Below are 26,827 nucleotides of genomic sequence, written 5' to 3'. Positions count from 1 at the left end.
GAAAGAATTCAGAGCAAGCCAGAGTAAAGTGAAAGCAAGTTTACTTAGAGAGATACACACACCATAGAGTGTGGGCCTTCTTAGAAGATGAGAGGCGGCCACAAAATATGGAGTGTTTAGTTTTTATGGTCTGGATAATTTCATAGGCTAGTGAGTGGGAGGAATCTTCTAAGTATCTTGCAGAAGGGCTGGGGATTTCCAGGAGTTGGGCCACCACCCACTTTATGGCCTTTTTGGGAAATTGTGTCATGGCCCCTGCGGGTGTGTCATTTAGATGCTAATGATCGTATAATGAGGCCCAGGTCTACTGGAAGTAGAGTCTTGCGCCATCTTGGACCTAGTCGGTTCTAACCAGTTTATGTTCTTAAATGGTTGTGGCATTCTCTTAATCGTTGTGCCCTGCCCCCTTCCTTCTTGTCTCAAAGCCAGTTACATAATACCTTTGATTTTAGTTCAAGATAATATGCATTCAAATGTAACGCAAAGAATTCTGCATTAGATATTGGCATTTCAGGCTGAAAGGTTTAAGAGAATTTAAGTCCGTAAACCATATTAAGATGTTTGGAATATTTAACATTTATTTTGCCCTTTTATAGGTTTAATTTGTTAGATTTGTTTTCCAGTCTGCCGTGTCAAGCATTTAAGGTGGTTAAAAAGCAGCTATGTTAATGTAATGTAGTGTGATCATATTTGTGAATAGAATTTTTTTTTTTTTTTTTTTTTTTTTGCGGTACGCAAGCCTCTCACCGTTGCGGCCTCCCCCGTTGAGGAGCACAGGCTCCGGACGCGCAGGCCCAGCGGCCACGGCTCACGGGCCCAGCCGCTCCGCGGCATGTGGGATCCTCCCGGACCGGGGCACGAACCCGCGTCCCCTGCATCGGCAGGCGGACTCTCAGCCACTGCGCCACCAGGGAAGCCCAATAGAATTGTTTTAAAAGGGAGATGGGGGCTTCCCTGGTGGCGCAGTGGCTGAGAGTCCGCCTGCCGATGCAGGGGACGCGGGTTCGTGCCCCGGTCCGGGAGGATCCCACATGCCGCGGAGCGGCTGGGCCCGTGAGCCGTGGCCGCTGGGCCTGCGCGTCCGGAGCCTGTGCTCCTCAACGGGGGAGGCCGCAACGGTGAGAGGCTTGCGTACCGCAAAAAAAAAAAAAAAAAAAAAAAAAAAGGGAGATGGGAAGCCAGCGAGGTCGGTTCCGCCCGACTCCAACATGGCGGCACTCTTTGTCTGCTCTGAAGTGCTGTCCCTGGCCTCATCGCGGCCGTGATGCATCTCACTCTGCGGTGTCGTCCAGGACATGGCAGGTAATGAGCTGGAGGAGGAGAGCCAAGCTGGAGTTGCCCCAGACAAATTGTCAGAACAGAGTAGGGTGCGCTACTTGGAAATCTGAGAAACAAGGTAGTGAGACTTCCCTGGTGGCGCAGTGGTTAAGAATCCGCTTGCCAATGCATGGGACACGGGTTCTGAGCCCTGGTCCAGGAAGATCGCACACGCCGCGGAGCAACTAAGCCCGTGCGCCACAACTACTGAGCCTATGCTCTAGAACCGCCGAGCCACAACTACTGAGTCCGTGTGCTACTGAAGGCTGAGTGTCAGGAGCCCATGCTCCACAGCAAGAGAAACCGCCGCAATGAGAAGCCCATACACTGCAAGGAAGAATTGCCCCTACTCGCCGCAGCTAAAGCCCACAGACAGCAATAGAAGACCCAACATACTTATTGTAAGTAAATAAAATTGTTTTTTAATTAAAAAAAATTGTTTTAAAGGGTTTAATATGTTTTGAGTTGCTCTAATATTAAAAACCAGTGAAAGTTATTCCTCGTATTTAATACAAAATTACTATTTAAAAAATTAATTAATTAATTATTTTTTGACTGCATTGGGTCTTCGTTGCTGCATGCGGGCTTTATCTAGTTGCGGCGAGCCGGGGCTACTCTTCGTTGTGGTGTGTGGGCTTCTCATTGTGGTGGCTTCTCTGGTTGTGGAGCATGGGCTCTAGGTGTGCGAGCTTTGGTAGTTGTGGCTCGTGGGCTCTAGAGCACAGGCCCAGTAGTTGTGGCACGTGGGCTTAGTTGCTCCGCGGCATGTGGGATCTTCCCGGACTAGGGCTCGAACCCGGCTCGAACCCGTATCCCCTTCATTGGAAGGCGGATTCTTTTTTTTTAATACGTATGAACTTTTTTTTTTTTTTTAAATGGTGTTTTCTTTTTTTTTTTTTAAATTAATTCATTTATTTATTTATTTTTTTTGGCTGTGTAGGGTCTTTGTTTCTGTGCGAGGGCTTTCTCTAGTTGCGGCGAGCGGGGGCCACTCTTCATCGCCGTGCACGGGCCTCTCACTGTCGTGGCCTCTCTTGTTGCGGAGCACAGGCTCCAGACACACAGGCTCAGTAGTTGTGGCTCACGGGCCCAGTCGCTCCGTGGCATGTGGGATCTTCCCAGACCAGGGCTCGAACCCGTGTCCCCTGCATTGGCAGGCAGATTCTCAACCACTGCGCCACCAGGGAAGCCCTTTTTTTTTTTAATTAATTTATTTTTGGCTGCTATGGGTCTTCATTGCTGCTTGAGGGCTTTTATCTAATCGCGGCGAGCAGGAGCTACTCTTCATTGAGGTGTGTAGGCTTCTCATTGAGGTGGGTTCTCTTGTTGTGAAGCACGGGCTCTAGGCTCACAGGCTTCAGTAGTTGTGGCATGCGGGCTCTAGAGCACAGGCTTCAGTAGTTGTGGCTTGCGGGCTTCAGTAGTTGTGGCTTGCGGGTTCAGTAGTTGTGGCTTGAGGGCTCTAGAGCGCAGGCTCTGTAGTTGTGGTGCATGGGCTTAGTTGCTCTGTGGCATGTGGGATCTTCCTAGACGAGGGCTCGAACCTGTGTCCCCTGCATTGGCAGGTGGATTCTTAACCACTGCACCACCAGGGAAGTCCCAATATGTATGAAAATTTTTAAAAAGTTATTTATTTATTTATTTATTTATATGTTGTTTATTTATTTTTTGGCTGCACTGGGTCTTCGTTGCTGCGTGCCGGCTTTCTCCAGTTGTGGCGAGCGGAGGCTACTCTTCGTTGCAGTGCGCGGGCTTCTCATTGCAGTGGCTTCTCTTGGGGAGCACGGGCTCTAGGTGCGCGGGCTTCGGTAGTTGTGGCACACGGGCTCAGTAGTTGTGCCTCGCGGGCTCTAGAGCACAGGCTCAGTAGTTGTGGCTCACGGGCTTAGTTGCTCCTTAGCATGTGGGATCTTCCCGGACTAGGGCTCAAACCCGTGTCCCCTGCGTTGGCAGGCAGATACTTAACCACTGTGATACCAGGGAAGTCCCTTAATAGAAAATTAGATTTGGAAATCATATTACACAATTTTGAAGGCTTAAAATTAGGTATTGAAATTTGTATCTTTAATAAATTGAACATGTACTTAAATTCTAACATGGTATAAATAACATTCTGTGACCAAAGTCCTCCAATTCCTATTAACAGATTCAGCATTTATTTCTCATGAAATTTTCTTAAAAAAACAACCATCATCATCACCACCACAGAATAACTGTCAGTAAAATATATTAAGAGTTAGTGAATACCATAACTCTTGGCAATAGAGTAAGCAAGCAATGTTGATAGCTCCAACTAAGGTGTCAATGGCTCCAGCTAAAGACCATGAAGAAAATGCCTGCAGTTGAAGAAGTGAGATTTATGACTCTCTGTGAGGGAGAATGCACCTCATTGGGAACCATGAGCTGTGAAATGTCTCAGCATGAGGGCGTTTCTCTTACTGGGACTCTCCATAGCTATACATTCAATTATAGAATTTGGGCTTTGGTTTGGTCATTTGGGGGAGGGCGTAAGAAAAGGGAGATTTGCTTTAGATTGGTTAGAGTGGACATTGTGAGGGAGTAGGGTCGATTCTATGGTTGTTGATAAATCTTTGGGGAAGGCTGACCTGAACAAGGATAAGGCTGTAATTGGTAAAGAAGTAGCAGACATTCTTTTTACCCAAGAGAGGGGGTGTTGGGTGTTTTGTGGGTGTCTCAGACAAATTATGAAGTGGCTTTGCTTGCTCTCATTTTATCATGGTCTTAGAGTCATCCTGTCTGAGGTTGGTATTCTACGAGACATGTCCAACAGGGAAATGATATGGCCTGGTTACGAGTATCAGGCCAGTTTTTGACTGTCAGGGGCTGCTCCTTGCCCTCCACCGTGCCACCCCTACTCCTGTCCACCAGGTGATAGTAAATAGAGAAAAGTAAATAAATTCAAGAGATTTAGCCCACAAGTCTACAGGACCAGATATAGGGTCAGAGGGAATGTCAGCGGTGATTTCTAGATTGCCGTCTTCTAGAGGGTGGCGATGCTATTCACGAGGATAGCACCAGCTTTGTGTAATCCTTCAACTTGAGACCAAAAATAAAGAACCTACTGTACGGCACAGGGAACTTTACTCAATACTCTGTAAGGACCTATATGGGAAAAGAATCTAAAAAAGAGTAGATACATGTATATGTATAATTGATTCACTTTGCTGTATAGCACAAACTAACACGACATTGTAAATCAACCATACTCCAACAAAAATTAATTTAAAAAAAGTATATGAAAAGTTAACATATCATACCCATTTTACAGATGGAAAATTAAAACTTTAGAAAGGTTAAATACCTTGCCCACTGTTGCATGGAATCAGAACTCTGGATTTATCCATTTTGGACATTTCACATAAATGGAATCATACAATAGCTGGTGTTTTGTGTCTGACTTCTTAGCACAATGTTTTCAAGGTTCATCCATTTTGTAGGAAGTGTCATTACTTCATCTATTTATAACCAAGTGAAATACCATCGTACAGATGTACCACATTTGTTTATCCATGTATCAGTCGATGGATGTTTGGGAATTTCCACTTTTGGGCCACCACAAATAATGCTGCTAGAATAGTCATGTACAAGTTTCTGTTTGAACATTTGTTGTTAATTCTCAGATATACGCCAAGGAGTGGAATTGCTGTGTCATACAGTAATTATATGTTAATTTTTGAGGAACCACCAAACTGTTTTTCATAGTGGTTGCACAATTTTACATTTCCACCAGCCAATATATGGTTCTCATTTCTCCACTTTCTCATATGACAATTCTAATTTCTCCACAATCTCACCAACAATTGTTATTATTGGTTTTTTGTTTATAGCTATCCTAGTAGGTATAAGTGGATCTCACTGTGGTTTTGATTTGCATTTCCCTAATGACTAAGGATGTTGCGAAACTCTTCATATGCTGACTAGCAGTCTGTAAATCTTCCTTGGAGAAGAAACATACTCAAGTCTTTCAGCCGTTTTTAAATTAGGTTGTTTTAAGAGTCCTTTATGTATTCTGGATACTGAATATGCAGAGTATATACAGATAATATTTGTGAATATTTTTTTCCCCATTCTGTGAGTCTGAAACCGAATCCTCCTAAAACAAGGGTTCCCCTGCTGAGTTTATGATTAACCTCTCTATCCAAAACTTTATCCGCTTTCTTGTCCCACCTCATTCCCCTCAGGATTGAGTCCTATCAAAGAAAAGGGAGGATTGAAAACGACCCTTCCGGGTACAAAAGCCCCACTGTGTCCCCTGTTTCTTGTTTGTAGAAAAAGGCTTTAGTATCTTAGGCCTTCCCTGAGTTCCAAAGAGCAGACTTAAGCATGTACTAATTAGGGACATTCTTAGATTTAGGTATTTGATAACCTTTAAGTTAATTTTTGTGTGTATTGTGGTAGAGGTCCACATTCATTCTTTTGCGCATAGATATCCAGTTGTCTCAGCATCTTTTGTTGAAAAGACTGTTCTTTCACCCGCTGCATGGTCCTGGCACCCTTGTCAGAAATCAGTTGAACATAGATGTGTGGGCTTATTCCTGGACTCTGAATTCTATTCCATCATCCGAATTTTGTAATTTAACCTTTTAATAATCACTTTTGGGTTTACTTGAATTTGGCATTTTTATCTCCAAAACTTTCAAAATTATTTATCATTTATTCAGTTGATTGAAAAGAGCCAGAATCAAATTTGCTGTGGGAAAAGTTTACTAAACATCAAGAGGGTTTCATAGCAAAGTTATTACAATGTTACACTAAGCATCAAGAGGGTTTCATAGCAATGTTATTACAATGTTAGACTATGTTAGAATTACATGCTTTGCTACTAGAAGCATTTCTAAAGGTATAAACTCATGAGACATTAGGAATCCATTTCAACATATCAGAAAGGGAAATTATGATAAAAATACGAGACACCACATAGCATAACATACAATATGAATGAATACATGAATAAGGATTTTTAATATTTAACTCTTTCACAAATTATGTACAATAAGAATAAAATAATAAAGGTATGTGTTCAGCCTTTCCTGTGGATCTGTTTATCTGCGTTGCAAGGGTGGCTAGGTAATAATTGTACAGTGTTATGGTTATTCTGAATATTTTTCTCAGAGTCCAGGATAGTTATTAGGGACGAATGACCGCTCTCCGCCATGCTGGCTCACACCATTTTACTGGATAAAACACCACTTCCTTGCAATGCTCTGTCATCCTTCCCTCCCAACTATTCTTCTGTCACAGTCTGTTATATCGTCACATTTCTTTGAGAGAGGTGACACATACACACAAAAAGGGGAAAACCTTGACCTGGTCGGCATTGCTGAGGTTCAAAGACGCATCAGAGAGAATAGATTTTTCTTTTCTCAACATTCAAGCAAGTCCCTTCCAAGCATTCACTAGTTATGTGGGAAATGTATAGTTGCAAAACTATGATTTTAAAAGGATCATATATATATATATGTTTCTTTTTTAATTTATTTAGTTTTTATATTTGGCTGGGTTGGGTCTTCGCTGCTGCGCGTGGGCTTTCTCTAGCTGGGGTGAGCGGGGCCTACTTTTCGTTGTGGCTCACGGGCTCTAGGAATGCGGGCTTCAGTAGTTGTGGCTCGCGAGCTCTAGAGCGCAGGCTCAGTCGTTGTGGTGCACGGGCTTAGTTGCTCCGCGGCATGTGGGATCTTCCCGGACCGGGGCTTGAACCTGTGTCCCCTGCATCAGCAGGCAGATTCTTAACCACTGCACCACCAGGGAAGCCCTTAAAAGGATCTTTTTGCGGATTTGTTACTTGAGTATACATTCACTTTTAGTGTGTCTTCACAGCCCTCAAATTCATTTTAAGATCCTTTATTATACAAGAGCCTAAAGGTGACCAGGCATTTTCCATACCAAGAAGAAATCCTCTGTACGTACAAACATAAAAACATACTTCAGACAATTAAAACGTACAACACATGCTTGGATATTAATGCTTTGAAGAGATGGCTTGGGGTTACAATCACCTAGGTTCTCTCATTAGGAAGTTCTGTGGATCACAGGGTGACAGAATTTTGTTCACTTGAAAGTGAGCCCCAGTGGAAGAGAGTAGAAAAATTTATCATTAATACCACTGAAAACTCAGAACAAGAATCAAATAATAAAGGATACCGGTTATAAAACATTTGATCCTCTCACCATGCTCCTCAGTATTTACCTTCTGCTTTCTCTCTGCTTAAATGGCAGAGTATTGACACTTAGGGGCTCCCAGGCCCTGCAGTTCTGTCGTTTCCCAGTAGGGGACGATGCTGCATTTAAAAACTGCACCAGTTGCGGCATTAACCCTGGTGGGTCTGGGTTCCTTCTATTTTCAAGACATTTAAAAAACATCTATGAATACTTTTTTCTAAACTCAGAGAAAGTGAGAGTTGAAGAAAAACAGAATTCTTGAAGGATAGTTCTTTTACCCACTGTCTTCAGAGGTATTTCTTTGTATGTGACATTCTTGAAGGTTGGTATTAAAGTCCCAAAGTACGAAATGCATCTCGTAAGTCATCAACCTCATATAGGGGCTGTGGAGAAAAAGAGAGAGTGGATGACTTTGTAAACATTTTTGAAGAAAGTAAGGGGAGAGGGGCTTCCCTGGTGGCGCAGTGGTTAAGAATCCCCCTGCCGATGCAGGGGACACGGGCTCGAGCCCTGGTCTGGGAAGATCCCACATGCCACGGAGTAACTAAGCCCGAGCGCCATAACTACAGAAGCCTACAGCCTGTGCTCTGTAAAGTTTTCATCAGAGGAAAAATAAGGAGAGAATGATAAATACACACACACACACACACACACACACACACACACACACACACAAACACACACGACAATGTAGGAAATATAAGAAAAGGAAGTATAAGTATCTCCAGGGGTAGATGACTTTGGAGAGAGAAAGAAAATGAGAAGCAAAGAAGGCCCTTAACTTACCAAAAGGATGCGTCGAAGCTGTCTGGACAGACGAACCGAATTTTCATGCAGCCCCTCCCAGGCTTTGAAAGTTCTTTCATGATTTTCCACAAAAGTATTCCAGCAATAAAAATAATCTATAAAAAAAAGGAGGGGGAAGGGGATAGCTTAGATCTCAAATCATGAGGAAAGAAAGAAAACCCTGGCTCCGCCCAAAGGCTTGGGTCCAAGCCATTGGTTCTTTTTTTTTTTTTTTAATATTTTATATATTTATTTGGTCTTGCTGGTTCTTAGTTGCAGCAGGTGTGCTCCTTAGTTGTGGCTCGCAGGCTCCTTAGTTGCTGCATGTGAACTCTTACTTGCGGCATGTGTGTGGGATCTAGTTCCCTGACCAGGGATCGAACCCGGGTCCCCTGCATTGGGCACGTGAGTCTTAACCACTGTGCCACCAGGGAAGTCCCAAGCCATTGGTTTTTTTCCTCCAATTCTAGTTGATAACTTTTGGCTCCAAAGGCGAACCAGAACTCCCAGAATTCTGCCCCCCTGGTCCCCCCCCTCCCCCCACGCCAATCTGAATTGCAAACCGTGCTTTGCTGAGCCGGGCAGAAAGGTCCCTGCGCACCTTTGAAGGTCATAATGGCGATTTGGACCCCAGCGCGGTGCAGCCGCCTCAGCCCCTCGGGCTCCGCCTTGCGTTCCTTGTCGCAGAAGTAGAGGCGCGCTGTGAAGATCCTCAGACTCAGATTGGGGTACCCTCTCAGGAAGTCGGCCACGTGCCGCGCGCAGTCGTAGCAGGGGCTCCAAGACGTGAACCAGGTGACACGGTAGCAGCGCCCGGGGTCCAGGTCCCAGTCGGAGATGTAGCGGAGGAAGAGCAATTCCACGTGGCATCCCGCCTGGGGAGAGAGCAGAGGGCTCAGTGGAGGGTTACTGACCTTGACTGCCCTGCCGGTAGCTTTACAGTCATTAATTCGTGTCCCTCCCAGGGTGATCTTTTTGGGGTGTCTGCAGTTTTGTCCTAGGTTGCAGGAAGGTTAAGCAACTGCCGGAAAGGACGCAGTGTAAGTGGTGAGCCCAAACACTTTGCACTTTTGGCCCTAGGAAGGGAAAAGCGTACAGCTTCTCTGTGGAATGGGGAGGATGGAATGAGTTGGGTGGATGAAGGAGAAGCACACTATCAGATTTCATTTTTGTTTGTGAAGTTCCTTTTTCTTCCTTGGAGGGGAAGGAAAATGGCTTGGAAGGGCTGTTGATGTAACATTGTGGAAATACACTGGACCACTAAGTGGAGGTCAGAAAATTTAGGGTTAGGAGATAGATTATGAGACTGACAGGTGAGTGTCGTTTTTTTAAAATTAATTAATTAATTTATTATTTTTGGCTGCATTGGGCCTTCGTTGCAGTGCGCTTTTCTTGTTGCACGGCACAGGCTCTAGGTGCGCAGGCTTCAGTAGTTGTGGCGCGCGGCCTCAGTAGTTGTGGCTCGTGGGCCCTAGAGTGCAGGCTCAGTAGGTGGGGCACATGGGCTTAGCGGCTCCACGGCATGTGGGATCTTCCTGGACCAGGAATCGAACCCATGTCCCCTGCATTGGCAGGCAGATTCTTAACCACTGCGCCACCAGGGAAAGTCCCCGAGTGTTGTTTTGAGAGAGGTAATAGGCGCCACTGGGGCTAAGAGCAATTAAATACAGGGATACCTATAATATTGTGCTTGGCTGTATTGGACTTGCAGATATTTTGCGTTTTGAAGGTTTGTGGCAACCTGGTCTTGAGTACGTCTATCAGCATCATTTTTTTCCAACAGCATTTGCTCACTTTGTGTCTCTGTGTCACATTTTGGTAATTCTTGCAAATTTCAAATTTTTCATTATTTTATTTGTTATGGTGATCTGTGGTCAGTGATCTTTGTTACCACTATGATTCTCTGAAAGCTTAGATGATAGCAGTTTTTAGCAATAAGCTTTTAAAATTAAGGCATGTACTCTTTAAAAAAAAATTTTATTTGGCTGTGCCGGGTCTTAGTTGTGGTGCATGGGATCTTTACTTGTGGCATGCTGGATCGGTAGCTGCATGTGAGCTCAGTTGCGATGTGGCATGCGGGACCTAGTTCCCCGACCAGGGATTGAACCTGTGCCCCCTGCAGTGGAAGCGCAGAGCCCTAACCACTGGACCGCCAGGGAATTCCCAGCAAGTCCCCTTAATACTGCAGAAAAGTCATTAGTCCCAGAATCTGAAGACCCAGGTTCCATTTCCTGGCATCGCCACTCTTGTGACTTAAACAAGTCACCCAACTCTGGGATCTCCTGATTCTTCATCAGCGGAATGAAGTTTGGTTGTGAGGATTAAATGAGAGGGAAGGAAAGGGTTGTTAACACAAAAGCTTTCTATGTTTAGAATGTGTCTTATTACCAAATAGGAAAGAGATTAGAATGTAAAACAATTGCAGTGAGATAATTTACACAATACAAATGGAGGCCAAAAAAATTGGAGAGTAAAACTAGCCCTAGAAACTAGCCAGTGTCATTCCACCCATGGATTCTTCCCTGGGATTCCACCAAGACTAGATGTCACTGCATGTTATGAGAGGAAATATCCATTGGCAGAAGAGTATGTGAACCCATCTGGGTTTTGGTGAAGAAGTCTCTTGGAAATGTAATTCTCTGGTCTTCAAGTTTTAATTAATGGCTTCCCTAAGTTTTCTGAGGCTCACTATTACGTATGTACTTACTGGCCTCTGATCTAGGTGAGCAGGAAGGAATAGAACTCATTTGGAAGACAGAATGGAGTCATTAATTTTTCCTAAATTTTTCTTCCTTAATTTTTTAAAATTCTAAAGCCGCAGTTTGTTTTTCCACATTTAAAATTCAGCTTGAATGAGCTGTATATATTCCTCCAAATCAAAAGCCTCTTTCTTTGGATATCTTCTTTAATCTTAAAGGCAATTTGGATGCTGGGGAAAGGAGAGGACGTTTTGGGGCAGTTATTCTTGGCATTGAAGCAAGGTGTGGCCTTGATGTGCTCAGCATGACTGGGGAGGACATTAAATGACACCCTTTGGGGTATTTCTGTTGTGGTTGCAGGGATATGTAAAAAAGAGATTTGAGGAATCTAGCGGAGACAAATGAAACAGGCTGAAAGTGGTACCACTCTAAAAATGCCCTGCTTGGGAAGCAGGTATTAATTGATACCTTGTTTCGAAGGTGCCCGAAGTCCAGTGAGAAGGAGGTGGCGCTGTCCCGCCGCTTCACCACGTAGCACAAGTAGGTTTCATGGCGGCCCTTAGCCCAGCGCACGTTTTTGAAGTGGTAAAGAAACTTCCTCCTCTTCATCAGGAGGCTGTGGGTGAGAGGAGGGAGGAAGTGCGGGAGCATCGCTGATCCTCTGGTCACTCCTGGCTCTCCTTCAGCTTTTTTAAAAAAATCTGTAATACTTGGGCCAAACCAAAGGAGATGCGCTTGCTTCCCTTTGTTGGATGCCTGAGACTTACTGAGCTTGGAATCCATTACAACCCCCTTATCATGCTTATATTTAAGACCAGTTGAGACAGCAAGAAACCCAAAGCCATACGTGCTCACAGGACAGGCTCCTCCCATGGCTGCCTTCTAGATGCTGATAACTTGGAATTACAAACCTGTTCCCCAGTCCCATAGTGATCTTTTCAGGTTTCCCCTCCAATCTCTATCTAAATGTCCAACATGGACCTCTAACTCACGGGGTTAGCACAGTATTCCCAAATTGCCCTCTCCTGAGCTGCCTCTCCTCTCCTACCGACTTTCCGTCCCAGGTAACCAGGCTAAAAGCTTGGAATCATTTTTGATTCTCCTTCACTCCTCATATTGAATTAATTTATTAATCATCTAAATTTATTGAGTCAAACTTTCAAATATTTCTGGATTTGTTCCTGCTCTACTTCCTCTGTTCTCTGCTTCAGTCCAAGCTCTAATCTTTCCCTTTATCCACTGTCCTGACCTCTTAACTGGTCTCTCTGCCCGCAGTCCCTTCAAAATAACATTTTCCACGAGGTGCCTGAGAGATCTCACAAAAGCCCAGGTGTGGGCCTGTCATTCTGATACCGGAAAGCCCCTAACTTCCGCTGGTAGAATAAACTCCAAACTCTTTAATGCAGTAAAGCTTTTACGTTTGGACATCAATCGACACTTCTAGCCTCGTTTCCTAGTATTTTCTCTTTTCCGCATCACTTCAGCCTCCCCGCCATGCCTGCAGCAGGACCCCTAGCACTAGTCTTTTCTTTCCAGCCACCTGACTGCAAGCTTCCCTGCCTTTTTTTCCACTGGGCAAAACCTACCCATCCTTCAAAGCCTTAACCACAATTTCAGACCTTTCTCACTGCCACTATGCCAAAATTTCTAGGCAAAATCGAACATTAACAGAAACAAAAAACCCTCCCGTAGTTTCCTACTGTTCTCCGCTTATCCTTATCAAGGCATTCAACCTTTGTTATCAATTGATTGCTACATCTGTCTCCTCAATTAGAATTTCTGTGCTTTGAGCCAGGAAGTGTTACTTTTTGAGTCATACTTTTTAAAAATATGTCAACTTGCATACTACTAAAAAGTAGAAAGTTAAAAATTTTTAAATGCTTAACCACTATATCTAGTGATAATTAGACATACTATCTAATGATAATTACTGTTAATATACTTACGTTTTTCATTCTAGTCTTTTTTATAGGCGTGTCTTTACAGGATTTAGATTAGGCTGATTTCCTGTGTAAATTTGCAATATAACCTAAATATTTTGCAATGTTCTTCACACACGGGGTGTGTGTGTGTGTGTGTGTGTGTGTGTGTGTGTGTGTGTGTGTGTATGTGCAGGGCGGGTTAGGGGAGGGACAGATTGCTCTTTGTTTCCCAGCACAGTGTCTTGCATATCATAAGCACTAAATTGAGTTGAATTTGTGGAAATGCTCTCTAACACAAGTTTCTTTGTGGTTGTAAACACACCACAAGCTATACAGTGCGGTTGATACCAAAGCATCAGGAGTGAGTGTCCCTGGTTTTTGTCCTTGGACTTTTCCAGAAATGTACTTATCTAATCTGTGGAGGTAATGTTGCCACCTAGTGGCACTGAGCAGAAGTGCAGAGGACTTGTCAAAGTAATGACCTAGTCAGTAATTTGAATACGGTTTGCTGGCAAGAGAATTGAAACTTTTTTCAATTTTTTTTACATTGAGGTATAATTTACATACTTCGCCCATTTAAAATGTACAATTCTATGAATATTGGCAGATGTAAACACCCAAAACTGCTACCACAATCAGGATACAGAACATTTTCAGGGCACCCCTCTCCCACAAGTTTCCTCACCCAACTTTTCAGTCAATTCTTCCCCTCCCTCCCAGGCAACCACTAAACTGCTTTCTGCAACTATAAATTATTTTCTAGAATTTCATATAAAGCACACATTATTTCCTCCTTTGTGTCTGACTTCTTTCACTAAGCATGTTATGACTGTGACATTCATTCCTGGTGTTGCATGTATCAGTATAGTTTGTTCTTTTTTACAGCAAAGCAATATTCCATGGCTTAGATACAGCACATTTCGTTTAGTCATTCACCTGTTGATGGACGTTTGGATTGTTTCCATTTTGGGGCTATTGTGAATAAAGCTTCTACATTGATGTACTAGTCTTTGTATGGACATACGTTGATTATTGATATTTTAATAATGAAATACATGAGATAGACCCTGAAGTCAAGTTCTCAAATGTCACTCTTATTAAGTAGATAAACAAGTGCTGGAGATTTTTAAAGCTGTTGCAATTTGAATGTCTTCCTCAACACATGAAGGTTATTGGAATCCACTTTTTTTTTTTTTTTTTGGGCCATGCTGCAGGGCATGTGGGATCTTAGTTCCCCCACCAGAGATCGAACCTGTCCTCCCTGTAATGGAAGCACAATATCTTAACCACTGGGCTGCCAGGGAAGTCCCTGGAATCCACTTTAAATCCTGAGGCAGAGATGGTGATACATCTAAATCACCAGTCTATACATTACGTATGTGAAACCATATAAAAATTAGTCAATCAGATTTTTAGAATTAAAAATGCACATTTGACAGGAATCCGAAATGGATGCTAACAAAGATCTAATAATAATTGGCTTTATTTAATTGATTTATTTAATTTATTATTATTATTATTATTTTGCGGTACGCGGGCCTCTCACTGCTGTGGCCTCTGCTATTGCGTAGCACAGGCTCCGGACGCGCAGGCTCAGCGGCCATGGCTCACACGCCCAGCCGCTCCGCGGCATGTGGGATCCTCCCGGACCGGGGCACGAACCCGTGTCCCCTGCATCGGCAGGCGGACTCTCAACCACTGCGCCCCCAGGGAAGCCCAATTGGCTTTATTTTAAAGTGATAATAATTTACACGGTGATCACCACAGCACTACCTCTGTTACTATTACGATTGTTAAATAATTAACATAATCAGCCCCAGCATAGCACATCAGCCGAATACATGCTTAATAAATACTGGAGTGGAAGAAAAAACATTCTCTCTTTCGGGCCCAGTTTTAAATAGATTAAGCATAATCTCTTCGTATCTTATTCATTCATAATTCATATTCATAATCTATACCAGTAAATTCCTTTTACATTTAACCTGTCTTCCTGGAGTGTGTGGATGAGAAGTGGAGGAAGGGGAACTATATGATGCACTGCGGGTGGTGTGGGAGCCCTGTTCCCATGAGGAGTAAAAAAGTGTCCTGGGAGTACAAGAAAGAACAGGACATAGACTAAGGGATTCAGATAGCCTTCTCTCTCCCACCCCACATGAAAATACAGTAGCTCTGTTTCCGTCAGAAGTTACCAGTCACAGTGAAGTGAATTGCATGACTATGGCCTTGTTAATTAACTATCTTGATCCCTCACTTTCCTTAACTATAGCTGGGGGCCTATTTCCAGCACCCTATGCTCCTCTGGTTTCTCTTAAGTGTACGGAGGACTCAGCAGAGACAGTCTGTAAGGCCTGCAGGTTGACAGCTGCGCAGGACAGCTGTGTTCCCTGAGGCAGAACACTGGCTGCATCCCCAGCAATGCAAACCGGAGACAAATGGGTTAAAAATAATCGTGACAAGGTCACCCTCTCCCGCCGTGTGCCATTACTACTGTGCTCTGCAGATATATTTTCCTTAATGAAAATCACGTATTTCCCTTTTTCTCCTGTTGAATTTCACCTCCTTTGCCTTCTCTGACTTTCTCTGAATTGCAGCTCTGATTTTACCATTGCTTTGCATTTCATTATTTACAAGTATCTCCGCTGAGACTTTTTTCTTTCTCATTTACCTCAGATTAGTTTTCAAAATCTCACTGTAAACTGAGCTGACATTTGACATTTTTGCCCTCAGTTTTCTGAAGGACATTGAATCTACCCTTAAGATTCTTAGCTCTGTAGTTTAAATTCTTTGTAAAAGAATTAATTTGAGATAAAGTATGGGTTAGGTGTAAATTTTCCTACATTTGCAATCATCAAAAATAGGAATAGATTAAGTTCTATGATAATAACATACTTGTCATAAACTTCATGTGAAGACATTGTGAAAATCTTACAAAAGACACACTGAAGAAGTAAGTTAAGTCATGTCTGAAGAAATGGAAAGACTAGGTAAATAATAAATACCATTTGACTGCCTAACAGTTGGGCCTTTAATATTAAATAAGTTGCTTGACTGATTTATCTCCTTATAATAGTAGACAGAGTCGTAGTGACCTGCAAGCAATTAATTTTGAATATTGACATTTAAAAAATAATTTCTTGACTGTGTAATTATTCAGTAAAGTCTCCCTAGTAAAGCTTTTCTTCAAGGGGTTTCATAGTTGAATGTTTACAGAATGATTAGTTACCACTACTGTTAGTATAGTATTGCTATGAGCTTTTCATGATTTCAGTCTCTTAACACTTGCTTGGTTCATATTACTACCATCAACTAGTTCTAACTGCAAGGACAAGTCAATACATAGTGCATAAAAGTTCTTTTGACTATGGGAAGAAAAGAGAAAGAGACAGTTGGGTGGAAAGCATGTTAAGATCTGAACAGAAGATGAGACAGAACTAGAAAAATAAATGTGCATCTTGACCAAGCAGATCTTGTGAGTCAGACAGTGCCAGGGGAGAAGGGGAGAGTTTACCCATCTTATTACTCAGATTTGCTCTGAGAGGAAGGCCAAACACAACCACCCACGAGCCGGCTGCTTTACCTGTCCATGGTGGACTCCAGCGTGGCTTTCTTGGCTCCCTGAAAGTCTTAGGAAGGGAAGCTTTCCTCCAGCACTGCTGCTGCTCTGGCTGACAGTGCATGGGCCCTACACATTCAAATCTGAACTCAGTCCTTTACGCCCCTCCCCACAACAACATTACCACCACCAGGCAGCCTTCCTCCTGTGTGGGTCCAGTGAAGATGGGCGGGGTTTTCACAGGCCAAATCACATAGTTAAAATGATTGAGGGCCACTCTGCCTAATGCATAGGTTCCTTTAGGGCTGCCTCTTTAAAAGTCCAGTCCACGCTCCACAGGTAATATAGATCAGGAGACGGGAGGAGTAGTCAGTTTGTAAATTGTAATCATGGTAAAGTGATATCTTTAATTTTAGAAGTATAATAATAATCATAGTAACTTTATTTATTTATAATTTTTTATTGATTTAATTTATTTAGTTTTGGCCGCGTGGGGTCTTCGTTGCTGCGCGTGGGCTTTCACTAGTTGCAGCGAGCGGTGCGGTGCGCGGGCTTCTCATTGCCGTGGCTTCTCTTGTTGTGGAGCACGGGCTCTAGGCACGTGGGCTTCAGTGATTGTGGCACACGGGCTCAGTAGTTGTGGCTTGCGGGCTCTAGAGCGCAGGCTCAGTAGCTGTGGCGCATGGGCTTAGTTGCTCTGTGGCATGTGGGATCTTCCTGGACGAGGGCTCAAACCCGCGTCTCCTGCATTGGCAGGCGGATTCTTAACCACTGCGCCACCAGGGAAGCCTGTAGCATTTATTTAAAGACATCTTGCGTTCCATCAGCCAAAAGCATCTCTTCCCTCATTTAATTACACAGCATCTCTGAGTCTCAGTAGAGACCAGCACTAACTGCTCCTGCTTTGTGGCCGGGCAAGTAAACCCAGTTATATAGGACAGAGATTTTGCTTCCCAAACCGCTTCTTTGATTGCTTTACAAGAATTGCTAGAAGACTAGATGATTACACCAAAGGATTTTTGCAGAAGCCATGTTTTCCACAAACATGGAAGCCATATTCTAATTTAAAGTCAGAAGCAGCAGCATCTCAAAGAACAAAAAGAAACCGATGTATTTCATCAGAATCAGCATGTAAATGACTGCACTGAACTTGGAAAACAGGTCGGGCTTTTCAAATAAGAGGCTTTAAATTCCTTCCCTCATGCAAGCTGGTCTATTAAAGATTTTGCTTCTCCCTCCTACCTGAGGCCATATGCATTCTATTTATTCATTCAGTAGAAACCCACTAGTTGATAGAAACTGTGCTGGTGTTACAATAGTGAGCAAAGCAGCAAGGGTTCCTGCTCTCTTCCTGCCTCAAGGCTTTGAATACCATCTATACATTGATGATCCCCCAAATCTGTAGTTCTAGGCTGGACCTCTCCCTTGAATTAAAGGCAAGTATGTCTGTCTTCCACCTCAGCCTCTCCATCTGGATGTCTGATGAGCATTTCAGGCATGGCTGAAACTGAGCACCTGTTCTCTCTCCCAACATATAACCTGCTCCTTTTGCTGCCTTCCCTGTCTCCACGGCATCAATGGCAACGGCATTCTTCCCATTGCTCAGGCCAACCTGGCCGTCTTCTTGATTGCTCTCTTCCTTTTAAATCCCATGCCCAGGGGGAAGGCTGGGGGTGGGGGCAGGGAGGGATAGACTGGGAGTTTGGGATTGACATGTACACACTGCTATATGTAAAATAGATAACCAACAAGGACCTGCTGTATAGCACAGGGAGCTCTGCTCAATATCCTGTAATAACCTCAATGGGAAAAGGATTTGAAAAAGAACAGATACATGTATATGTACAACTGAATCACTTTGCTGTACACCTGAAACGAACACAACATTGTTAATCAACTATACTCCAATATAAAAAAAAAATTAAAAAAATAAGTCAATCCCATGCCCAAATCCTGTTCACTGACCACTTTCACCACCACCAGGTCTAAACAACCTGGATGGTTACATTCAGCCTCTCAACTGGTCTTCCTTTCTTCAATTACAGAGTGTTCTCTGCACAGCAATCCTTCCGAAATATTTAATTTATTTATTCTAATTTTAAAAATTTATTTATTTATTTTGGTTGCGTCGGGTCTTTGTTGCGGCAGGCGGGCTCCTTAGCTGTAGCATGCGAACTCTTAGTTGCAGCATGCATGTGGAATCTAGTTCCCTGATCAGGGATCAAACACGGGCCCCCTGCATTGGGAGCCTGGAGTCTTAACCACTGCGTCACCAGGGGAGTCCCCTGAAATATTTTAGTTCACGTCTCTCTGCTCTCAAAACTCTCCATGGTCCCTCATTTTCTCAATAATAGCCAACATCCTTACAGTCGGTCACCAGATCCTCTACCACCTGCCCCTGCCATACCTTTCTCCTTGCTTGCACAAAGAACACAGAGGAGCAAAGAATACTTGCTGGCCCTTCTGCCTGGAATGCTATTCCCCTGTATATTATTACAGCTTGATCCCTTATCTTTTTTTTTTTTTTCGGTACGCGGGCCTCTCACTGTTGTGGCCTCTCCCGTTGCGGAGCACAGGCTCCGGACGCGCAGGCTCAGCGGCCGTGGCTCACGGGCCCAGCTGCTCCGGGGCATGTGGGATCTTCCCGGACTGGGGCACGAACCCGCGTCCCCTGCATGGGCAGGCGGACCCTCAACCACTGCGCCACCAGGGAAGCCCTGATCCCTTATCTTTACTCAAATACTCCCTCGTAGTTGAGGCTTTTTCTTGTCCCATATCTAAAATTTCAACTATATCCCATCATCCTGACCTTTCGTTTTCCCTTTTCCTAATGTATATTTCTCTTTAGCACGCATCACTTAAAATACAGTATTGTCTACGTTCATTGAGCCTTAGGTCCATGACAGGAGGATTTGTTGGTCTGTTTCTTTTTTACCCACATGGAGAAAAAGTACATAGTACCTGGTATAATAGACACTGAAAAAAGTGTTGAATGAAACCAGTAAGGATCTCATGGAAGTTAAATTCAAGTGGGGAAGAGACATTAATTAAGTAATTGCATTCACATGTAAATATATAATTAAAACAGTGATGTTTAATATGAAAGAAAAGTACACATCTCATAACAAGAGACCTAACTGGCCGAGGGACCGGTGAGAGCACTCCTGGTTGGGAGGTGGTGATAGCTCTCCTCTCAGTCAAGATCCTTTTTAGATTCTAGAGGGAAGGGAGTAGATGCTGTTTCCTCTCTGCATTTCATGCCCAACTCAGAAACTTTCTAATCACATCCTTTGTTAAACCATAGAACTCTACCCTTCCCTATTTGTCCTGCACCTGTCCTCACCCATCTATACCAGAACTTTAAGGGGAATTTCTGAAGTGAGCATTAATTCAAATAACAGCTAATGCTTTGAATTCTTATTATGGTTAGGTTTGTGCCAAGGCTTTAAATACAAGCTAGACAAATTTAGGAAAACTGGTGGTGGGGGAATTCTCTTGTAAGCTCCTGAGTTGTGATCAAGGTCACTGATTCTCTGGATTACGAATTCTTTGCTCCAGTGTGGGTCCCCAGAGGGGGATGGCATGATGCTAGTTCACTCTAAAGGGCTCTCTGGGAGAGAGAGGGTGGATTGAATGTGGGGCAAGCCTCACTTCCCTTTACAGTGACTTTCCTCCAGTACAACCACACTAAATTGTAAAGGTGCAGCAGGTTTCTATATTTATTTCTTTATTTGGCTGCATGGGGTCTTAGTTGCAGCACGCGGGATCATTCATTGCGGCACGCGGGCTCAGTAGTTGCAGCATGCGGGCCCTCTAGCTGGGGCGCATGGGCTTAGTTGCCCCCGCGGCACGTGGGATCTTAGTTCCCCGACTAGGGATCGATCCCTCGTCCCCTGCTTTGGAAGGTGGATTCTTAACCACTGGACCACCAGGGAAGTCCCAAGGTACAGCAGGTTTTACCGAAGTTTGGAGAGCCAAAGGGAATGATACATGTGAGAGAAAGAGAAGTCACATACATTAATTCATTGTCATATACATCGATACATTAATTATAGCTTTTTATAGTTTGAATATTTGCAAGGAATTAAACTCTACACAGGAGCTGTGCTCATGACCAAACCCCACTCCTAGCCTTGCTCCCCTGTCTTCACGTCCACTCCTCTGTTATAAAACCCTTCGCTGTGTTGTCATGGGTTATTCTCACCCAGGGATCTAAGCTTCCTCTCTATACATTCTTTTCTCCAAGTCTAATTATCTGTGGAATAATTCCTCAGGGCACCAGAAAGACAGGAGATGGTCACCTTTGGCATGAACAGGTGAGTGAGGAACATAGGGACGGAGAGTTTTCAAAATTCTTCTGAAGGGAATTCCCTGGCCGTCCAGTGGTTAGGACTTTCACTGCCAGAACTTTCACTGCCGAGGGTGCGGGTTTAATCCTTGGTGGGGGGAACTGAGATCCCACAAGCCCTGCAGCACAGCCAAAAAAAACAAAACTAAAGTTCCTCAGCAGAAGACAAGGTGGGATCATACAAGGGCATGTAAAAATGTGATCCTTTGTTTCCTCAGATATGAGTTGCATTTTTATCCTATTATCAACCGATTGTCCAGAGAATAACACAAACACAACACACACACACACACACCCTTCCAAATAATAAATATTAATTCTCAGAGATGGTAACATCTCTAAATCCAAAAACTAGAAAAAAATTTCCTAGCTGCCCCAGTGGGAAGACCCCTCACTGATACCGCAGGTGGTAACTTCACGTGATTAGGCAAAACTGTATCAGCTCCTTTTGTATATTCTCTCTTTTCCAATTATGACCTTTTGTTCCAGCCAGAAATAGGCCCATTGATAATGCACATGCTTCTCTTTTGTTTAGTTTTGGCTTGGTTTGGTTTCTTGGATTTTAACCTTCCCCCCCCGCCCCCCCCCCCGCCTTGGCTGCACTGTGCGTGGCATGTGGGATCTTAGTTCCTCAACTAGGGATCCAACCCATGCCCCCTGCAGTGGAAGTACAGAGTCTAACTACTGGGCTGCCAGGGAAGTCCAACCATTTTTAAATGCACAATTCAGTGGTATTAACTGCATTCATAATGTGCAACCATCACCACTATCTGTTTCCAAAACTTTTCATGACCCCAAAAAGAAAACCCATAATCATTAAGCCAAAACTCACCATTCCCTCTGCCTTCCAACCCCTGGTCATCTCTATGAATTTGCCTATTCTAAACACTCATACGTGGAAACGTGCAATCTTTGTCCTTTTGTGTCTGCCTTATTTCATTCTGCATAATGTTTTCAAGATTGATCCGTGTTATAGCATGCAGCAGACCTTCATTCCTTTTTATGGTCAGCCTTACTTCAAAACCCATGCAATGCTGTCATGCTGGTAAAATCAACCCTGCAGATATTATCCGTTGACGATATCAGTTTAGGAAACTTCCTCAGAGCTGCACAGAGGGGTTTTTCCCCCATATTACTGTGTCTTTAAAATTGGGTTTGGCTGCATATGTCAGGAAACTTGACGGATTGTTTGTGCAATCTAAAAATGATACAATTTCTCTCCCACATAGAAAATGTAGGCTGTTGGCCTAGTGAGTAATTAAATCTAAATCTAATTGAAGCATGGACTTTGGAGCTCTTTGTTTTGTCAAGAGTCTCTGTTGGCCACTTTTAGCCAGAATGTTTTCCCATCTCTCAGTTCAATGATGGAACGTGAGTCTTAGCCAGGCAGCAAAGAGAAATAAAACACTACATATTGGGAAACATACAAGACCCAGGCAGTATGGGAGAGAATAGAGAAAGGTGGCCATCAAGTCAGTTCCTCCAAATTAGTTTCCAAAGCAGAATTATCTGTAGATATTTATTCTATTTTATAAATTAGATTTGATAGGGTTGGCAGAATCTAATAAACACAAAACAGTCAATGTACATTTTTGTATCCTATCTCCTGTTTTGAAAATCTTACTTTTCAGTGTATAGGCTACATAAAGAAAATTCTCTCCAACATACACAAATGTTTTAGATATCCAGTACTTGAAAATGAAGGTGCTAGGGAGGAAAAAATATCTACTGTGTTTGTTTTGATGTTCTATCCCTTTGGGGGCAACTCAAAAAGTGCTTCTATAAGTAATTTATAAAAAGCAGGGCTTCCCTGGTGGCGCAGTGGTTGGGAGTCCTCCCGCCGATGCAGGGGATGCGGGTTCGTGCCCCGGTCCGGGAAGATCCCACATGCCGCGGAGCGGCTGGGCCCGTGAGCCATGGCCGCTGAGCCTGCGCGTCTGGAGCCTGTGCTCCGCAACGGGAGAGGCTGCAAAAGTGAGAGGCCCGCGTACCGCAAAAAGAAAAAAAGCATCTTTGAAAACTGAAATTCATTCAATATTTATTGAAGGACTATTATGAGAAAGCTGAGCTTTGAAGGGGAACAGTTATGCACATTATAGTTAAAGGAATTTATAATTTTGTTTAAACTTTAAAATAGACAATACTGGAACTTCCCTGGTGGTCCGGTGGTTAAGAATCTGCCTTCCAATGCAGAGGACACGGGTTCGATCCCTGGTTGGGAAACTAAGATCCCACATGCCATGTGGCAACTAAGCCTGTGTGCTGTAGAGCCCACGTGCTGAAACTACTGAGCCCATGTGTCGCAACGAAAGATCCTGCATGCTGCAACTGAGACCCGATGCAGCCAAATAAATAAATAAAAATAAAATAGACAATACTTAAAATGACAATATAAAAATATTAAATGTCAATAAAAGACTAAAATAAAAATGACAGAATCATAGCATCTCAAAGTTGAAGCGACCTTAGCGTTCATCTAGCCCTGTGCTTCTCAAAATGGGATGCACATATCTTTACACCTAAATTCGAGTACATGGCAATATATCAGGGAGTAGGTCAAAACTACAAGATAAACAGGTCATGTTATCCTAGAGCATAAAAGTTTTCCAAAGATATGGGGAAAATGGTGTTTGTATTTAAAATTATTTAGAGTAGAATATTATATGCATGTTAGTTTTCCTTACACTTATGCTTTTCCCCATTACCCTCTATCACCCCCATTTAAAAAGTAAAATTCCTCATGACATGGAAGGTTTCAACAATTTTTATTCTCCCCATATGGAGAGTAAGCCCACATCTGGCAGACGCACAGGTAAATAGAGGATCATGTAAAAGAGAAAACATAGATTCCAGGGAAATTTCAGCCCAACATGGGGGGCGGTTTGAGATTATAGCCTCAGATACTCAGCATTTCTTATTTTTACTCTTCTTTATAGGACAGTTTAATGGGAAAAACAAATAGAGAACCAATGATTCCACAATTCTTTGTAGAGAATTTTCGCTAAAGCATCCCAAACAGTGGTCTCCTACCCTCTTGTTTAATCCCATTAACAGGACACCATTGTCCACTCGGTGGCATGGGCTCAGAGGAAGGAGAGACTCCATAATCTAAAGCTTCATAATAGACCTAGTTTTTTTTTTTTCTTTTATAAATTTATTTATTTTTGTCTGAGTTGGGCCTTTGTTGCTGTGCATGGGCTTTCTTTAGTTGCGGCGAGCGGGGGCTACTCTTCGTTGCGCTGCACGGGCTTCTCATTGCGGTGGCTTCTCTTGTTGCAGAGCACAGGCTCTAGGTTCGCAGGCTTCAGTAGTTGTGGCACGTGGGCTTCAGTAGTTGTGGCCCACGGGCTTAGTTGCTCCACAGCATGTAGGATCTTCCCGGACCAGGGCTTGAACCCGTGTTCCCTGCATTGGCAGGTGGATTCTTAACCACTGCACCACCAGGGAAGCCCTAGACCTAGTTCTTGATTGAGACTCTGATGAATGTATAAAATTTTAATAAATAAAGAGTACAGAGCAGAGAGTTTCTGGAGAACAGTCTTGAAGATAGACTTGGGCCCTACAGCTGGACCTTTCACCTGTGAAACACAGGACGTTGGGAAAGAATTATTCGCAAAGTCATTCCAAGAATCTACTTAGCTTTACTGTGTGAGTGAGAAAGCAAGGTATCTGGAATACATGAATATGCTTGATAAAATTTCTCATCCTCTCTCCAAGGGGCGGAAAACATAAACAAAGGCAGGACTGTAGGAATGGGCTTCCTATGTTTTAGTAACAAGTAGCTTATTCTGGTTTGAGTGATGGCTCATAACAAAAAATAATGACAGATAAAAATGAGATGACATTCACAGTTCATATAAGCTGCTTAAGGAATGCTTTCTAACAAAATGGAGACTTAAATAACTTGCATAATGGCTGTAAAAAAATTATTAAAGAGGCATGATTCATCCAGCATAAGGAAATAACTTTATTTCTCAGAAATCTATTGTTCCTGCTCACCTTTCTTCTGTTAAAGGAAAGAAAAATACATCTCTTATGATGACAATAGCATTTTTCATTCCTAGAGATTTGGAGTTAGTGAGATTAAAAGAAACAATTTTGTGGGGTTTCCTTCAGCTATTTTGAAAGTTATTTTCCTTACTAACTACCCTCTCCCCTCACCAACTTCTCTTGAAAAGTTAAAAACCACAGAAACAACATGACTTGGAAATTGTGCCTCTGGTGGCTGAGTTAAGTCTTGGACATCTGGACTTCACCATGGGTAACCTTCATGAGAAGAACAAAACAAGGTGGTGGGGTTTCGTTATGGCCAGTGTGTGAGGCCAGAAGGCCCCCTGGGAATTCTTCAGGGTATCCATTCCTGTGTCTGAGAGATGAGATGCTCAGACAATGACTCCCCAGACCACTATTTCTGGACACCAGGTAGATTGTTCAATATGATACTTTGTTGTTTTTGAAAAGAGCCCAAAAAGGTTTCCACGTGGGTTAAAGTGTGGTTTTTGGAGTGCTTCAACTTCTGCATTTCCCAATTTTTGTTTTTCTCACTTTACTGCCAGGCATATTACTGAATTTCTCTGGGGGTATGAAGAAGTTGAGGGACATATACAGGAATTACTCACTCGGCTTCTGCTGTGCAGCTGGCCAGGACTTATCGAGGTTGAGAGAACAAATAAATATTCATCAAAAGCCTGGGGTTGGTCAAAGGTCTAAAAGAGTTATTTTTGATGGGAACATTAACCAAAGCTTCATTGATCACACACATAAAAGAAAGAATAAAAAGTTAGGTTTCTGTAATCAAACATATGAAAACTTGAATTCTGTCTCCACCATTTCCTAGTGAATTGTCTTTGGGTGTTGCCTGATGCCATATGTTTTTTAGTTTCCCCATGTATAAAATGTGAATAAATAATAGTAATAATAGCTAACCTTTTTTGTGCACTTAATTTATGCCAGGTTCTGTGCTAAGCATGTTGCATATATTATCTCACTTAAGTCTAAGAGGTAGGAACTATTATCTCAATTTTCAGATGTGAGCACTGAGGCCCAAAGAGTTGAAATCATTATCTTATGATTGCTAAAAACCATTTAAAATCAGTGGCTCTGCATGTGGCCTAGTGCAGGGAAGGTATGCCATAAGAACAACTACTTTTATAAAACTGTGTCTTCTAGGGACTTCCCTGGTGGCGCAGTAGTTAAGAATCCACCTGCCAATGCAGGGGACACGGGTTTGAGCCCTGGTCTGGGAAGATCCCGCATACTGCGGAGCAGCTAAGCCCATGCGCCACAACTACTGAGCCTGTGCTCTATAGCCCACGAGCCACAACTACTGAGCCCGTGTGCCACAACTACTGAAGCCTGTGTGCCTAGAGCCTGGGCTCTGCAACGCGAAGCCACCGCAATGAGAAGCCCGCACACTGCAACGAAGAGTAGACCCCGCTCACCCCAACTAGAGAAAGCCTGCACACAGCAACAAAGACCCAACACAGCCAAATAAATAAATAGATAAAATACAATTTAAAAAATAGTAGTATCTTCTAATATCTGATAATATTAAGGAGGCCAGATACTTGAAAAAATAAATTATTGTCATCAAAGTTAACTCCTCCCATGGTTCAAAATTTTCTGATTAGCAATAAAATATGAGTGCATAATTTTGAGGTTCTCATACTTTGAGCAAGTGTATAAAATTGCATGTTCCAGTGTTTAATCCCTGCAGATTTTTTCTGACTCAGTGATTCTGGAGTGCAGCCCAGGACTCTGCCTTTTCAACAAACACCCATTAATTCCAAGCAGGTAGTTGGTTTACATTGGCCTAGTAGACCTCTGAAGTCTTCCCCAGTGGTAAAATTCTATGATTATGTGACTTTATATACTTTTGAAAAAGTGTGTGTGTGTGTGTGTGTGTGTGTGTGTGCGCGCGTGTGAGATGTGTTTGTTTGCTTACTTAGTAAGCAATTGAAATGCCAGGGAAAATGAGAAGTACTCCAAATAACACGCAGGTCTTTCTCTTTGCGGGTAT

The 26,827-nt window shown here is 43.1% G+C and overlaps 2 protein-coding genes across 4 annotated transcripts in view; one reads left to right on the top strand and one right to left on the bottom strand.

Moving 5' to 3' along the window:
* RIMKLB (ribosomal modification protein rimK like family member B) overlaps window positions 1–26,827 on the top strand; it is a 130,498-nt gene that overhangs the window by 16,121 nt on the left and 87,550 nt on the right. The window contains exon 1 of one of the 2 annotated variants that reach the window (XM_032646529.1): window positions 1,180–1,718. The exons of the other annotated variant lie outside the window; for it this stretch is intronic. The gene's annotated coding sequence lies outside the window, so the exon portion shown is untranslated. Of the gene's footprint in view, window positions 1–1,179; window positions 1,719–26,827 lie in introns of those variants that run through there. 2 annotated transcript variants of the gene reach the window in all.
* On the bottom strand, window positions 7,786–16,817 carry AICDA (activation induced cytidine deaminase). Of its 2 annotated transcripts, XM_032646543.1 has the most exons (5): window positions 16,485–16,817; window positions 11,451–11,598; window positions 8,885–9,158; window positions 8,284–8,399; window positions 7,786–7,880 (listed from the first exon to the last, which is right to left on the bottom strand). In XM_032646543.1, the coding sequence occupies exons 1-5, from the start codon at window positions 16,490–16,492 to the stop codon at window positions 7,827–7,829; spliced, it is 600 nt and encodes a 199-aa protein (XP_032502434.1). In that variant the 5' UTR covers window positions 16,493–16,817; the 3' UTR covers window positions 7,786–7,826. The 2 variants fall into 2 exon arrangements, with proteins under 2 accessions (XP_032502434.1, XP_032502433.1); XM_032646542.1 differs by lacking the exon at window positions 16,485–16,817 and having other exon boundaries at window positions 11,451–11,684.

The sequence above is a fragment of the Phocoena sinus genome, chromosome 10 (assembly GCF_008692025.1).
Source record: "Phocoena sinus isolate mPhoSin1 chromosome 10, mPhoSin1.pri, whole genome shotgun sequence".
Lineage (NCBI taxonomy): Eukaryota > Metazoa > Chordata > Mammalia > Artiodactyla > Phocoenidae > Phocoena > Phocoena sinus.
Note: the sequence above shows the minus strand (reverse complement) of the source record. Positions and strands in the feature narration are given on the sequence as shown.

Bases quoted from the DNA above. Each gene is read 5' to 3' on its own strand.
- AICDA (XM_032646542.1), bottom strand. From the start codon at position 11,633: ATGCTCCCGCACTTCCTCCCTCCTCTCACCCACAGCCTCCTGATGAAG. The intron at 9,159-11,450 runs GTATCAATTAAT...CTCTCTCCCCAG, and splicing joins TCGGGCACCTTCGAAACAAG to GCGGGATGCCACGTGGAATT. The intron at 8,400-8,884 runs GTGCGCAGGGAC...TTTTTTTTATAG, and splicing joins CGCCATTATGACCTTCAAAG to ATTATTTTTATTGCTGGAAT.